This window comes from Parasteatoda tepidariorum, chromosome 7, assembly GCF_982258835.1.
Source record: "Parasteatoda tepidariorum strain Cologne lab strain chromosome 7, Ptep-v5.0, whole genome shotgun sequence".
Taxonomy (NCBI): Eukaryota; Metazoa; Arthropoda; class Arachnida; order Araneae; family Theridiidae; genus Parasteatoda; species Parasteatoda tepidariorum.
In genome coordinates this window covers 95993547-96010959 of record NC_141761.1, presented here as the reverse complement: position 1 = coordinate 96010959, position 17413 = coordinate 95993547, and the positions used below count along the sequence as shown (strand labels likewise).

Genomic DNA, 17413 nt, shown 5'->3' with positions numbered 1-17413 from the left:
TTCTAGTTGTTTAACCGTAATAGGTAAAAGCAGTTGATAAACGGTTTTTCTCACAGTTAACAGTTAGAATACCGTCTTATTTATGGTTATTTGACTGTTATGTTTGAATATGGTAAAATAACAATTAAATAAATTATTATTTAACCATTTTTATGAGAAATTTCTAACAGTAAACTGAAATAAAATAAATTCATTGATATTATTTAAACCTTCCTATAAAAGATGCATAGATTTTTTCGTATCTTATTTATTGCTGATTATGTTTTTTTTCTTCATACGATTATGTATTATGTTACTCACTTTTTCGAACCAATAAGTCGCTTTAAGAAACTCTTTCATTTATTGAACGCCAGGCTTTCTTAGTGTCATACCAATTGTTTGGAACGAAACTGGTTGCAGAATCATACAACGTCAACTGCATGATCATATACGTCATTATACATCATTACGTAATTAATTTTTGAACAAAGTGCAATGTGCACCGTACACAGAGCATCATGTACCTAATCTTCATATATTCACTTATAAATAGTGACATTAATTTACAAAGTGCGGCTATGAATTTCCACTTTAATAATTACCTAAAATACTAAATGACGTACATACTCATTTAATATGTTATGAAATAATCTCTTCTGGCATAATGTACCTCATAACTTGAATGTAAAAGACTTGATTTGGTCTCTTTCTCAGCGCTAAGAAATACAATGTTTTGCTTTTTGTTTATATTGCTTAACATTTTAAATAAAGTTTTCTAGAAATAAAAAACGCTAACTAGAATTTTTTATTTATTTCAATTATGTGAATAAATTGTAAAGTAGAAAACAATGAATTCGATTATAATGTGCGCTGTTTAAAAAGACATGGTAAGTAAAATTAAAAAAAATAATAATACATAAATTTTATTTTAAGCATGTAATTAACATCATTGCTAATGATAAAACATAAATTTGAACGATTTTTAAGTCATAACTAAATTTAAAATTTATTAACGAAAATTATATGTTACTTTAAATAAGAAATTAAATTAATTAAACAAAATACTTAAACAAGTATCATATTTTAAATTTTGCTAATTTTTATTAATTTTCCATTTATAATTTTTGGAGTAATCTAAAATACACCTAGAGTAACCTTCTAGAATAACATATTATGCACAGAATAATCCGTAATGACTTCTCAAAAAAATATTTCTAGAGTATTTGCCAAAATTGAAATAAAAACATGTATTGCAAATTTATGCTTAAACAATGAAGAAACAAAATAACTTTTAAAATCTGTCGAATCCCTAATATAAACGTTCGATCACTAGACAAAATATAAAAAGGGTCTAAAGTCGATTATTAGAAACTTTCCCAAGTTTCATAACGCAATTAAGCTGATTTTGATGTTTTTTTATCCCTCTTTCTCACTGGTGTATATTTGTTCATTATAGCATATTTGCTTCTTCATTAAAATATTATTTTCACAACTCCTTATTTGTACACGTTTTTTAAGATTCAGTTTTGATAAGGAATCTAAAGACATATATTAAGGCCGGTGACTGCAGAACACCCTGTATATATTTAATTCCAAACTGATACTTAAATAAATTTCTATTTTTAAGAAATTTAAATAAACTTACTTTCCATACGTTTTCATTGGATAACAAAATTAGCAATTTTATAAGCCCTTCGAATAGTTTGTGTTTATTCCTTTTAAGCGAACAAAAAATTTTAATGCTTTCATTTTCATTTGTAATATGTTACTAATAATCACATAATTATTTAAAAGAATGAAAATCGAATAAAATATATTCTGTTCAGATGTCTTTTTGCCCTCCAAATTCAGCTTAAAAGAATTAATTGAAGTTCCTTTGACATTAATTGGAAAAAGGTTCTTTCTTCATTTTATTCCTTTTTTTCCTTCAATGTTTCCTTTAAAGAATTTCACTCTATTTCTGTAATGAGTTTTGTGACAAACTCAAATTTAATTACTGATACTCAGAAATTGATTTAAATAAAAGATCTTATTTTGGAGGGGAAAGAACTTACCAACCGAACTTGATTTGGGAAAATGCTTTGGATAATTAGGTATAATAAAAAGGTAGTTTTCAACGTTTTTTCTTTTTCAAAATGAAAGCGTTGTTTGATGAAGATGTTTGAATTTTCCGAATATTTCTTTATTACTCCTAAATGGAGTGAAAACCATTACATACTTTATTACGAGTCAGTGTGAGGTCTGAAATATAAGGTGATTGCCTAAATTCATACCTGATTTGATACCTAATGAAATGAAATGCATTTTCAGAAACTACTTTTTTTTCATCAATTTCATATTTTCCAGCATTTTCTAGATCAGTTTTTTAACGTTTTACTTATACAATAACGTACAAATTAGTTCGATCCGTTCTTTTTGTGGTCAAAAATGCATTTATTTCAGAAGAAAATCAACGAACAGATTAATCAAAGTATTGTCCATCGCTGGCTACTACTTTTTCCCACCTCTCAGGCAATTTTCGAATTCCATCTCGAAAAAATGTCTCGTCTTTTGAAGCGAGCCAATTTTAAATTACTGCCAAAGAAGTGAACTGGTGACCTACCAAATCGTGCTGCATCCCTCGGAACAACCAGTAATCAGAAGGAGAAATGCCCAGCGTATACGGCAGGTGCGGTAAAATATCCCACTTCAGCGCTTCCAAATAATTTTCTATGACTTTTGCAACATCAGGCCGACCGTTATTTGTCATGTCTTTAGCCGTATTCCTGCCGTTTTTCGTGTTATGCACTGCTCAAACGAATGAATTGTAGCCTATATTCTTGTATGGATATTTAACTGTGTAAAGCTGAATGCGGCTGACGTTTGCTACAAAAAAGAAGGTTTTCTGAATTTGTAAAAGATCTCTTATTTTAATCATTCAGCAATGAAAATAAATCCTATTTCTTGCTTAAGGGGACACCATACCGCGGAAGAAACTTTTCGTTGCAAATTCTCTTTCACCACCATAAATAATTTAAAATTTAAAGTATAGAAAAGGTGAGTTCAGTCAAACCTAGAGTATCAAATACTAAAAAAGAAAATTTTATAACATCAAAATGAAAATAAATTATGGGAAGATAACTTAGGATTACACTACGGGGAAGCTCTCTTCCAATAATTTATTTGCATTTTATTATTTCGAATTTTCTTTTTCAGCAATTGAAACTTCATGGCTTACTCTAGGCTTGCCTGAATTTATTTTTTCTTTCTTTTAAATTTCAAATTAGTAATGGAGGTAAAAACGAATTAGTCACGAAAATTTTTTTCCGTGATATGGTGTCCTCTTAAGAGCTTGACTGTTTTCGTTGTTTGCAAATAATCTTTATCTGAAGTGATGAGGGTTAAAATTTATATAAAAACATCCCTTACAAAAATTGAAGGTATTTTTGAGGTTTATTTGAGGTTATTTTGAATTGACTAGGTTGATTTGAGGTTTATTCGAAGTTGATTTCAAAAAGAAACTTTAAAAAATCAACCTCCCAAGGTGTATAATTAAGGTGTATGAAATTGTTTTATCCACGCTTGAGATTGTTTTGAGGTTGATGGAAATTTACTTTAGAGCAATCAGCTTAGGAAGGTTATTTTTGAGAAGTACGGTTTATTTTTTCTACTCTTCAAGCAAATACGTATATTTGAGGTGTTTATAAATTAACCTGATCTAAACTGAAATTATTTATGAGTTATTTATGAGGTTTATTTTGTTAGCTGTAAATGAGGTTAAAAATTGAGGTTTATTGATGAGATTGTTTTTGGTGCAAAACATAACCTCATTTTACACCGCAGGTGTAGTGTTTTACATCTGTCCACCACACAACAACCTCAGAAACACCTAATTTTTTTGTAAGGGATGGTCAATCTTAATATAATTTTATTGTTAAGATGGTGCACTGCAAAAAAAAAATCCGTAAAGTTTACGGTTTTAAACCGGCAGATAGTTTAGTTATGCAAAACCGGATATCTATAGTCACAACGGTTTTTTATCATGCAAGAATAAGTTTTTCTTCGTGCGAAAAATTTCGAAGAAAATTTTTACTTAGTCGAGAGGAAAAATTTAACCTACAATTGAAAAACACGAGTTACAACAATATCGACAAAAAATATGTGCTTCAACTATCAAGATACTAAAAAGATAATAATAGTAGATCAACACTAACTTTGGCAAACCTCTGAAAAATCTGGAAAACTAAATCTGTAACTAGTTTCGAAAAAATGTTCGAATCTTTTATTTCTTTTTCCACGAAGCTAAAAACGAACTTTAATTAAATTACTGAGACAGTTAAAGCGTGTAATTTGGTAGAAGAACAAAAAGGACTTAAATGACCAGAAAGAACGAAATGTAAAAATAGAGGGGAATTTTTTTTTCACTTTATAAAAACGCGCAGTTTATCGCTACCTAAAGAGTAAAAAAGTTTGGAATTTCCTTATAGAGACACAAAAAGTAAAAACAAATTATTTTAAATTATATTTAAAAGTAGAAAGAATGATTTTAAATGACGTCAATCAAAAAAAAATTTAATGACTTATAATAAAACGATAAATTTAAAAACAAACAGAATACATCTAATAAACATAGCTGAAAATGCATCAAAAGCTCTTACGAGTGCCTAAATATGCGATTCGGATTTTCCCCCCATTTTTTTTCTCTTCTTTCAAAAAAAAATAATTAGAAAATTTATTTCATAGAACTCGTCTTCACTCAACTATATACTTATATAGTTTATATATTAGATCCATCAGGAACGCTAATGCGCTTCAATTTTCTCTCTAAAAGAGAAGACAAAAGAAAACGCGTTTATACTGTACCGAGCACAGGGATTCTTTTTGATTGGAGATGAATTAAACAGTCCTTAAGATACAGCTCTTTATAGCACTCAATTGCAGTTCAAATATCAGCATTATACAGAAAAACAAAGGCTTTACAATCTTAGACGGGTCTATGATCTAATTCTAGTCAGAGCACTAAAATGTACAGTGATAAGCTGTTTACCAGGTACTTAAACTTGAGCACAAACATACAGAGTGCCTTGTATGGATACTGTACCTCCTTTCTGAGCTAAATTAAAATTTTACATAATGTACATGGGACTAAAAGTACACTTAAATTAAAATTAAATTAGAATTTATATTAAATTAAAATTTTAAATAATTACCTAAATGCTAATTTAAATCTTTGATAAGATTATCTAAAACAGGAAACAAATTCCCAAAATTATCTACAAGGTAGATACACTTTTATTTATATAAGTTTGGCGACGATTCCCCGGAACTTCTGACACGATATTAGGCAATTCTTGCGTAACTCCCGTAAACTCTGGTTCTTACCAGGGCTAAAGAGAATAGAAGGGCTGGTTCACTCCTTTGAAGTATCTCTTGCCCCGCCGATCCTCCGACGTCACTCTAGTGATGTCACTTTGGCGCAAAGCTCGCACTTTTACTTCAAGAACGGAGCGTTTGGCCTTACTAGCGCTAACTAATATTGGATCATTTCTTTTTGCGAGATATTCTAAGACATTTGTTATTTTCTATAATGACTTTCCTCAGTTTTTGCAGTGAATTTACAAGAATTTAAAACTTTTATCGAAATAACAGTTTGCGCGATTGAAAATTGCAAAAATTTTGATATAAAAACAAAAGGAAAAAGTATAATTTTTCGCGTGTTCCCTAAAGTAAATGAACAACTATGTAAAGAATGGATTCCGAAATGACACAGTTAATATAAAACCGCAATACGTTTATTCTGTCGTAAAGAACTTTTATAAAAATTCATTATCTAACTAGAAACCGCCTCGCTACTTCATAAAGAAAGGCAGGTGAAAAGAATTAAAAAATAGATAAAGTCAAAGAAAATTAAAATGTAAGTAAAAAGTATAAATAAAATATATAGTATATAGTTGAAATTCTCCTAATTTCATAACATATTTTTTAATGTAGTTATTCTAAATATTTATGATTTTTTTTAAAAATTATATTCTCTTCAATTTAAATATCTATATATTATATCATCGTAAATTTAAATGTCTATAAACAATTGTAAAATTTCTGATGTCATTATGAACCTAAATTATTATTTTGTTTCAGTAATTAGCATTTAAGGTTGATGTTTCCTAATGATTAAGTATGAACAAATTGCTATTAACGACATATTTTAAAATCAGGGATTCTAAATTTAACTTAACTTATCTTTATAAAAGAATATGTAGATAAAAAAAGTGTCGATATATGCCTTCATTTTTCTTAATAGTTAAAGTTAAAACTGAACTTTTTAAAGTAAAGTATTTATCGTGTCATTTTCACTAACTAGCAAAACATTTTTATAAGTTTAAAATGGTATTTTTTTAATATAATAACCAAGAAAGTTTTTTTTGAACTATGTTTATGAACGGAAATAATGTGTTAATTACGTAAAGTTTGAAGGCTAATAACCAGAAAAAGTCTAACTTATTTTTACAAGAGAAAGATGCAAAGTTATCATATCTTTGCTTGCGATCTCCGAGATCTGTAGACACAGTGACGTCATGAGGAGGGAAATCGTAGCTTCAGCTCTAAGAGCGGAGTGAACTAGCCCTTGTATTCTCTTTAGCCCTGGGTTCTTACAGCTTTGAAGCAAAGTTTCTAGAATCTAGAACAATCATTTTGTCACCAAAATGAGCTCTAATTCGCCAAGATTATAGCCAATTTGGCAAAAATGCCTCCAAACCAGAGTTTTCCACACAGGAGTTATTTTCTCTCCAAAATGCGTTAGAATTAAGCGAATTTCTTGCAAATATTCTAATTAAGATATTAATATTAATTTCTAATATGAGAATTCTTAATCTAATAAGATAATTCTAATCTAATTCCTAAATTTTATAATTATTACTGTTCTAATTAAGATAATTAAGGATTAGCAATTATTTAATTATTTAGGGGTTCATTTGAGATATTTATCCTCATAAGAAAAAAAAAATATTTACAAAATTATACACATATTAACAAGTTCGTGACTGCTTAATTTTTTAATAAGTTTAATAAGTTTAAAGTAATTTTAAAGTTAGTTTAAATATACGCATCAATTACTTTTAAATATTGTAAAACATATAGTTTTTGGAATCTTGCTCTGATTGTTGTTATTTATTTCAGACCTAATGTGTGTGGCCGAGGTCCAAGAAGCCAGTGTTGCCCAGGATGGACAAAAAGAAGCGGCAACGGACTCTGCCTTGTCCGTAAGTTAAATTTTTTAAAAAATTTCACGAGCATATTTTAAATATATCACGAGCAGTTACGAGCATGGCTGTTCGACCACAGTGCTGAAGTCAAATATATCCTCAGTAGTAGACGGTTCACGGGTTAGAGTCCCCTTGCCGCCAGGCGAACCGTGGGAAGGTTTCGTGATTTTCCTCTTCACGAAAATGCGGATTAGTTCCATCCAGAAAGTCCTCCAGATTTCTCCCAATACTTGATCCAGGAGTTCCTGAGTCTTCTGGACTAGGTTCAGAATTACAAGGACGCGGAGTTAAACACTGATAGCCGTAAAATAGGATCGACTGTTCAACGACGGTTATAAAAATAAATAAATTTGGAAAATGTGAATATGACTTATTTATTGTTTAATAAATGAAAACCGGTTAATGTGTTAAATAAGGTTTAAATTATGTTTCTATACGCACTACACTGAAAGACACAAACCGAGTAATTTAATTAAGTTAAAATAATTCCAATTTATTTATTTATTTATTAATTAATGCCCTACTAGAAGCTTTTACGTTATCAGATTAAGAAAAACAAGAAATTTAAAAATTCATTCCAGCTAAATTAAGATTAACTACAGGCAGTATCATTTGCGCTAAAGCTGTTTCAAGAGATCAACTCTTGATAATCAAAAATTACCAACAATTTCCCCTGGTTTTTAATCCCTTTAGATGGGTTTTAAGATAGTTATTTCCGCACTACCTATTATAGTTAACTCGGAATCAATATTATTATACATAGTACCGAGTAAAAACATCAATTAGCATAAGGTCAGTAGTACTTTATTGTTAAATTAATTTAGCATTATTGTCAATAAAAATATGGTAATTTTTTACGGTTCTCATATACGAATAGGTTCATTTTCTACATTAATTTAGCTTTTTAACGCAAAATTTAAATTTCTTTATTCTAATTAGTACCAAAAGAAATTAATTTTATCAATCGAAAATAATTAGTAATGACACTGATATTTTAATAATCGTGTTTGGTAAACTAATATCGGTATTTATGTAGAAGGCCGTAAAAATTTTTTTTTACATTGATATCATGGGTTTACTTTAAAAGAAAAACAAATCTAGTTTTAAATATTCAATTTGAAATAATAATCAAAAACGAAAACGCAATAACAGCAGCATGCTGTTCTCCAGTTAAAATATTGAATTTCTCAACCGTGTCTGATTGCCGCCTCGCATATTAACCCTGAAATGTTTATTTGCAAACTAATTAATTCCGTAGGACTTAATTTTGTAATTGAGTATTTATGTAATAGATACTCAATTCTAACGATTTCAACAGTATCTCTTTTTACGAATTTTTAATGAACGTGGCACCCACATTTTGAAATTATAATTTTATCATGGGTTAAAAATTTAGAAGAAAATAATTTCCAGCTAAATTTTAAGAACGATAATAAATGTTATTCTTAAATTAAAATTAAAATATCTTTATTTTTTTTATTTGTATTTTTTCATAAAATTGAAGAAAAAAAAAGGAGAGTGACATTTGCGAAACACAAAGGGTTACGCTCCATTTAAAAGAAAAACAAATTTAAGAAATCATAATAAAAATGCTTTTTTTTATTTATTTAAATTTAAAAAACTTTTAGTTTGCTTTATTAAATACTTCATTGTAAAGAGCCGTGATTGCTCAGGGGATAGAGCGTTCGCCTTCCAATGAGGTGAACCTGATTCGAATCCCAGGAACGACTGGTCAATATGAATTCCGCATCCGACTTGCGCCGACCACAGTGCTCACGTAAAGTATCCGCAGCGGTTGACGGATAATGGGTTAGAGTACCCCTGCCGTCAGGCTAACCGTGGGAGGTTTTCGTGGTTTTATTCTCCACGTAACTTAAATGTAGGTTCGTTCCGTCAAAAAGTCCTCCTCGAAAGCAAATTTCTCCCAATACTTGATCCCAAAGTTCCCTTGTCTTCTGGATTGGGTTCAAAATTACAAGGATACGGAGTTAAACATTAGAAGTCGTAAACCCTAACAGTTAGGTCGGCTGTTCAACGACGCTTATAAAATATTAAATACTTCATTGTAAGAGGAAAACTATTATTATAGGATCCCTTAAATAATGAAATCTGCATTTACATTTCTCAAACATTTTGCACCAACAGAGATAGTTTTCTCGTAAATTTAACTAGTGAGATATCGTAAACTAAGCTAGTGAGATCTCGTAAGCTAAACTAGTCAGATATCGACTAGCAGTTGCACGCAGGAAGTGCTTTGGTTTCAATTTTAACTATTTCTTAGAGATGCCAGCGATATATGAGTTCTCTAAATATTGGATTAAAGTAATAATTTAAAATCTGCCCCACAGCCATTAAATTACACAAGTTCGGGATAGTTCAGTATTGTTGTAATCCCATCATTTGTTCAGGTGTCGAGTAGCTCGTTTGGGGGGGGGACAGGAAGTAAGAGTTTGATTATATTAATTATTTATTTACAGAAATATTTACAGATATCATAATTGCACAGGCTCATTTGCGCGCACCTCTACGCTTTCTTACATTTGCAAAAACAAAACAGACACAACAGTTGCGGCGCTGCGCCACCTGCCGGACGTTAAGGGGAAAATTTTAATATTCGGGCATCCTGATGATACAATTGCCACTTACTTAACAAAAGATACATACATCGATTATTACATAATAGATATAGACAATTAACATTTTTTTCATAATTAATACACATTTATTATTTTTTTTTTATATATTAATTGTTCCAAAATGAAAAGTCTCAAATGTTCAATACTAAAGTTCTTTTCTTAGAAGTAAAAAAAAAGTTCATATTACCTGTTTCCAATTTATATGTTACCTGAGACCTCATCATCATCGTCGTGTAATGGTGGTCGCCATGGCTTTAGTTGACTACGTGGGACGTTGTTGTATAGTACCTATTTCCCACTTTTTCTTCCAATTGGGTCACTCTGTACGTATCGTTGGGGAGGACTTCAGTCACAAGTAGAGGACAAGTAGTAGGACCTCTGTACTTTGGCTGAGTCTTTGTTGGTTCTCCCGTTGCTTTTGCTGGACGTCGGACAACCACTATTTCTCCCGGTTCAAAAGTCATGGTTCGACACTTTTTCTTATCGTAGTAGTCCTTCATTTTACGATGTTTCTTTTCAATCACACTGGTTGCTTCTTCTTGAAGTTCCTTGGGATCAGTCCATTTGTCTGCACTCTCGTCGGCAAGTTTTCGAAGGATACCATCAGTGAATCTTGGAGAATATCCATGCAAGATTTCAAAAGGTGTTTTATCAGTAGTTTTATTGACGGTGTTGTTTAAATTTCTTTCAGTTTCTTTGATTCGTAAATTCCAATCTTTATGACGTGGATCACTCATCGATGTTGTTATTGTAGATAGAATTGTTCTATTAGCCCGTTCTACCATTCCATTACCCATGGGATATTGGGTAGTATTCAATGTGTGATTTATTCCATTGTCGTGACAGTATTGTTCAAACTGATGTGACGTATAGCATGAACCTCTGTCACTAATAATCCGATTAGGCAGTCCAAATTCCTGAACGAAATTCTCAAGAGCTTTTAAAACGTGTTGAGAAGATGTGTTTTTCACTGGAGAGAGTCTGGTAAATCTTGTAAAATTATCTATGATAACGAGCAAATCCTGATTTCCTCTAGAACTCTTCACAAATGGGCCTAAATGGTCCATGTGTATAATTGAAAATGGTCTTTTTCCTGGCTTAATTGGATGTAAATGTCCCTGTTGCTTTCCCCCGGGAATTTTATTCACTAGACATTCAAAACACATGGATATGTGTTTCCTTAAATAACGCTTCATGTAGGGAAACCAATAAAGTTCTTTGATTTTGTTGACAGTCCTGTCAAGAGAAAAATGTCCCATCAAATCATGAAATTTAACAGCGGTACTTTTTCTCATACTTTTTGGGATCACGTAGAGTAGTTTTTCCTTTCCTTTTTTTAGCATTCTTCGGTATAATCGATTTCTCTTGAAAACATAATTACTTATTTTCCGTCTTTCTTCTGCAGATCTTTCTCCTTCATCTTTCTTAAAAATGTCTATTAATGTCTTTAACTCCTTGTCAGTATGTTGGATAATTAAAATTTGCTCATCTTCGCTCAGTGTTAGACATACTTCAAATTTTTTCTCAATAAGGCTTGTCATGGTGTCTTCTGGGTCTGAGACAGGAGCTCTGCTCAAAGCATCTACGTGGGTCATTTTAATGCCTGGTTTGTGGCAAACTTCAAAATTGTACTCTCGTACTAGAATACTCCATCGAGCGATTTGGGGATTACTTGACTTTTTGGCATTCATGTAGATTAATGCTTGACAATCTGTCACAACTGTTAAATTGATACCTAACAAAAACTGTCTGAGTCTTTCTAGTGTCCAAACTATGGCCATCAACTCCAATTTACTTGAATGGTAATTCCTTTCAGGTTCAGTAGTCTTCTTGCTGACACAGTAAACTAGGTGCCACTTATCATCGCTTCCCAACTGAAGTAACATTCCTGCGATGCCGTCTGCACTTGCATCAGTATGAACTTCGGTTTTAGCTTCGGGATTGTAAAGTGCCAAAATTGGTTGTCGTGCCAGTTCATTTTTCAATATTTCGAAAGATTTCTTTTTCTTTTCGTCCCACTTAAATTCTTCATTCTTTTTAGTTAATTCGGTTAAGGGTTTAGCTTTTATGGCGTAATTCTGAATAAACCTTCTAAAAAAGCTTGTTAAACCAAGAAAACGTCTAACCTCATGCACATTTTTAAAATCAAGAAAGACATACCTTGAGTTTACGTTAGGTTCTTTCACGGGGTTTACATCCCACTTCTGATTTTTGTTGTAATCCCATCATTTGTTCAGGTGTCGAGTAGCTCGTTTGGGGGGGGACAGGAAGTAAGAGTTTGATTATATTAATTATTTATTTACAAAAATATTTACAGATATCATAATTGCACAGGCTCATTTGCGCGCACCTCTACGCTTTCTTACATTTGCAAAAACAAAACAGACACAACAGTTGCGGCGCTGCGCCACCTGCCGGACGTTAAGGGGAAAATTTTAATAGTATAGTAGGTAGCATAAATATTATTTCCATCTTCATTGTGAGATAACATAAAACTCATCCCAATACTCTATAAAGTACTGTACTACTCCCTCAAGCACCTGTCGTCTTGAGTACCGTACAATAAGAGTATAACTAACCGTATTACTTGAGTATCGTATAAAATATATGCTATTGCTTGAAAAAGGCAAGTTCCATCACCAATAATTGTTATGACAGTATGCGAGGTTAGGGTTCGTAGTTGTCCCGATTTTCCTGACGAAAAATTATTTTGACCTTGTTTGACCTGTTTTTTAGCTTTTTGTCCGAGCATTCCTAATTTTTTAAGTGTGCTCAGAACATCCTCTTTTATAAGAGTACAAAGGCAAATTTTTTTTCGATGCAACATCTTTTAATTAATAATGCTAATAAAAATCGCAAAATTCGATAGTTAGAACTTGGGCACCGAAAACTAATTATAGTTTAACGCATATATGCATTCATTGCTTTGAATATTTTCAGTAATCACAATAATTTTATTAAAAATAACTCAATAAACAATTTTACATTATCAGATTTTTATAATGATGAATTCAGAGGTCCTATTTATTATTTTCAACAAACATATCTACATATCTGTTTGGAGGAAGTTATTATTTTCAACATCTAGTTATTAATTTTAACAAATATATCTAATCTAGTGTCAGAAACAAAGCAGTTGAGGGAGTTTTGCAGTTTCAAAATCATTGATCAGCCCTCTTCATCATTGATTGCAATCAACAATAGAGTAATTATATAATAGAATTTTTAAATAGTGAAATGAAGGATCATTCAATAAATCACTTTTGTTCAAAAATGTCAAGCGGCATATTTGCTGTGCTTCCGCTTAGAGATGATTACAAATTTCACTTAAATTTTGATATGAAGAATATTTTTAATTGATATCTATTATTATTTATACTGCAACATTAATATGAAAAATTCTATACTTTGACTTCTATTATGAGTTATTCAGTGCTTTCTTAATAAAATTATTCTGGAAACTGTTTAAACTTTCTGTTATAAAAAAGGTAATTCTGAAATTAAAAAAGAAGTGCTTCCTTAGTAAAATTATTCTAGAAACTGTTTAAACCTTCTGTTATAAACAAGGTAATTCTGATATGAAAAAAAGAAGAATATTTTAGTATTCTTTTGCGATAAAATTTGCATTTATTTTACTTAAGTAGAGAAAATTATTTTTTTTTATCGTTTACCTTAAAGTACATGTATATATAGGGGAGTGTCGGGTACCCCAGCCCACGGTCAATTTCATATGTATAGAATATTTTTTCAAGTCAATGGGCCATCGGACATTAATTGTTAGATTAAAAAAAGATTATCTTCAAAGTTTCAAGTATTTATGCAGCTGGTAACATGGTAAACAATAGTTTTGAAAATATGTTGAATACAGTAGTCAAATTTTTTAAATTTCTATTTTTTTAAGTTTAACTATTCTTTTTTTGGTTTATTCTTTTTGCATTATTTAATTAGATGATAAAACAATAGAAACATACAAAAATATTGATTATTTCTCAATATTATACAGAAATATAAGCAATACTCCTTAAGTGGGAGGAACTACCCGACTCTCCCCTACATAATATTCCTAATTTCCAAAAATTTTTTATTCCACTACAAAACCTGCGTTTATGTTTAAAATTTCTACACCCGTTTAAAAAGGATCAAAAATAAATCTAAGTAATTACATTGTAACGAAGTATTTATTTCTATTCGAAATAAAAAAAATTATTTTAAATAAATACTTAACTTATAATTAATTATTCAACACTACTTTAACTATCGCTTGAAATTACCTAACATAATGAATCTAAGCAAATACTTAACGTATAACTAATTATCTATTACTACTTAAATTATTAAGACAGCCACTTTAGTGTTGCCAATTTAGATAGAGAAATACCTGCATTTTTAATGTCACGTAGGAGTAATAAATATATAAATTATATATTTCCAGAAATATGTACATCAAATAGTGAAATTTATTTATTTCTAAATCAGACTCAACTGCAAAATCCATACATTATTCGAGGATAATCTGAATGACGTTTAACTCTAAATTAGTACAATAAGAACAAAAAGTTTATTCTACATGGTTCATTATCAAAAATCTTATGCTGAATTTTAATAAAGCTTTAATTACGTACTCAGAATTATCGATCGGAAAACTCATCCGAGCGTTTTATCCAGAGAGTGTGCGGAGTAAGCTGATAACATAAATATTTATACATAGATCGAAAACTTTAAAGGGACTATAAAACTTTCCCGTGTATTCATAATTAGTTCGATGTTCCGCTTCCTGTTGTGTCCGTAAATCTTATTTATTAAGGCACTTTGGTAGACGTAAGCATAATTAGTGTTTGGGATATTCAAAATTTATACTTCCTAAGATTAATATTTCTGGAGAAAGGTTCGGTGTCTATACATTCTTTCCTGGATTTGTTACTTTATAAATGCTTTTAACGCTTAAGACAGGATTGTTTCTTAAAGATTCATTATGCAATATGTATTCGGGATTATCAGAAAGTGACGATCTGGGTTTAAATTTAAAAAGAAAACATGTTGAAATTCTACCTCATTATGACTATGTGCAAATGAACTATTACAACAGTTTACTCCCTATGAGAGAAACTGTCTGTCTGACGAAAGAACTTCTCTCACCAGTCGTCTAGAGCACTTTCAGTGGCTATGTTTTTAATGTTAAACTATTTCAAGTAGGGATGCGAGGTCGACATTTATAGCAGGATTAAACTCGAATCGAAAGAAGTATCATAATCTCCTCCACTTTGATGTGTATTTTCTCTTGGTTCCATAGCAGCAAACAGTTCATGGTTCAATGCAGTTCGAGGAGAGGAGTTATTCTGTTAAACACACAGTACACAAAACGGATTTCATAGACATAGACAGTCAGACAGACTATGATGGCTGGTTTAATAGACAGCCTGGCAGACAGTGCTGGTCAGTTTGATAGACAGTCTAGCAGGCAGGGCTGGTTGGTTTAATAGACAGTCTAGCAGACAGTGCTGGTTGGCTTGATAAACAGTTTGGCAGACAGGACTGCTGGTTTAATAGAAAGTCTGGAGTACAGTGCTGGCTGGCATAATAGACAGTGTGGCTGACAGTGCTCGATAGTTGGTGGATGGTAGTTTGAATAAGACGTCATCCCTAAACCTTGTTAATGACCATGTACATACTGTTATGCTGATGATTTATCAATTTTCTTCCGAAATCGTAAGATATTTTGAAGATTTTACTTCTTCTTTAAAATAGGTGCAGATTTTTTATCGACATCCTATAGTCATTTCGAAGTTTTTCTTTAAAAAAAAACATTGCAATCCATATTATGGTCTCTAGTATTAGAAGTTGATGGAGAACTTCGCTTTGTAGGTAATATGGGCCAATGCTTTCAGACATCTAATTTGTTGGTATTTGACCTGATTATTAAGATTATATTTGCAAACCGTTTTCATAAGTCACACTGAGTGATAGATTTTTTAATTATTTACAACATAAAATCTGTAAATAATTAAAGACGTATAGAAAATTACTAGGTTTTAAACGTAGTTCAAATACATTAAGATTTTTCCTTAAAAAAATCTTGATATTAATTTTAGTACGAACTACGTGTCACCTTATCCATTTAATGGGGCCTCTGCGTAGTTTGAAGAGAACAATGCGTCCTGTCGTACTTCTGATGTCGTAAAAGATTTGAGATACACAATGCACATTTTGCTTTGTTATCCCATGTCTCATTTCATTGAGAGTTTATGAGACGAAGTTGAAAAGCCATCCGTCTTTGAGGTCCACAACCATCCAGTCTTACAATAATTGGAAAGAGCAATGAAGGTGTTGCAATTTATATATCATAATCACGTAGAGTCCATCCCAAGAAAAATCATAGCTGTATTACTATAAAGAAGTTGGCCAAGCGAGATTTTGGGGGAGTAATTATAATAAAGTGACCATTCAATATAAAAGAGGCCTTCTGTGTGATAATTGATATATTACCTTTATATTATCTTTTATTCTTAAGTTGTTACGACGTAATATTTTTTGGATTTATGTATGTACTCAAATTTCCTGGATATAACACTAAATATTAATTTATAAGGTTTGCATTAAAGTTTTAGCATAAAATAGATTAATGATACATTTTTGTTAGATTATTGACATTTACTTCGTCATAAAAACTAGCTGAAGTTGGATAAGCATTCGAATTGTATGTACTGGGTGTCTCAGAAGTATTGGAACAAAACTTGAAGGGAGGTAGGGGATAACCCAAGGATTCAGAATAGCTTAAAAACCCATTGTCGGAAATGTCATGGGAAAGTAGTATGCCAAGGTGCACGAAACAAAGAGACACGAGGTGAATGAGACACCATCTGAAATATTTATTAATAAGATGTTACATGTGCTGTTGTAGATGATGTGTGAATATGTCACAAAAATGTTCAAAGTTTCCGTCGTTGCCAGCAATTCATACGATGCACCGTAGGGCCGTAAATTGGGCGATCCATAGGTTCTCTCTGTGGGTTCCTTTTCGAGATACAATTTTTTGTGCTGCTCGTGCATTTCCTTCTGTCAATCATATGGACATCTGCTAGATTGGTGTTCATAAAACGTTGCATACTCATCTGCGGGAGATGACAGTTAAAATGACGAAGACAATGCAGGTCTGTTCCTTCCTATGATCTTATGAACCCCACCACTTAGCGGTAAACGAAGACTCCATGGGATTACATGCCAATGGTATTTTTTGCCCCAATCAATAATCCAGGGAGGATCACCCTTTGTGTATATATATATATATATATATATATATATATATATATATATATATATATATATAAACGAAGGGATAGCAGGGCTCTGATTTGTGGATGGACAGCACGTACGACCAACTGATGGCCTCCGCTATTGTCTCAGTTGTGTGTTAGACATTGCTTGAAGTGGCTGTGTGAGTGATCAGGTAAAATACAAGTCGTCGTGAGTTGATGACATTCGAACGCGGCATGGTTGTGGGTGCCCGACGCATGGGACATTCCTTTTCGGAAGTGGCTCAGGAATTCGGTTTCCCAA

The 17413-nt window shown here is 31.5% G+C and overlaps 1 protein-coding gene across 3 annotated transcripts in view; it reads left to right on the top strand.

Annotated features, from left to right (window-relative positions):
* LOC107449725 (fibrillin-1) overlaps nucleotides 1-17413 on the top strand; it is a 317738-nt gene that overhangs the window by 123800 nt on the left and 176525 nt on the right. For all 3 annotated transcript variants that reach the window (XR_015435620.1, XM_087168308.1, XM_087168309.1), the window contains exon 2: nucleotides 7138-7220. Coding sequence is in view for 1 of the 3 variants with exons in the window: in XM_087168308.1 (XP_087024434.1) it covers nucleotides 7138-7220 (83 nt within the window). In the remaining 2 variants the exon portion in view is untranslated. The remainder of the gene's footprint in view (nucleotides 1-7137; nucleotides 7221-17413) is intronic.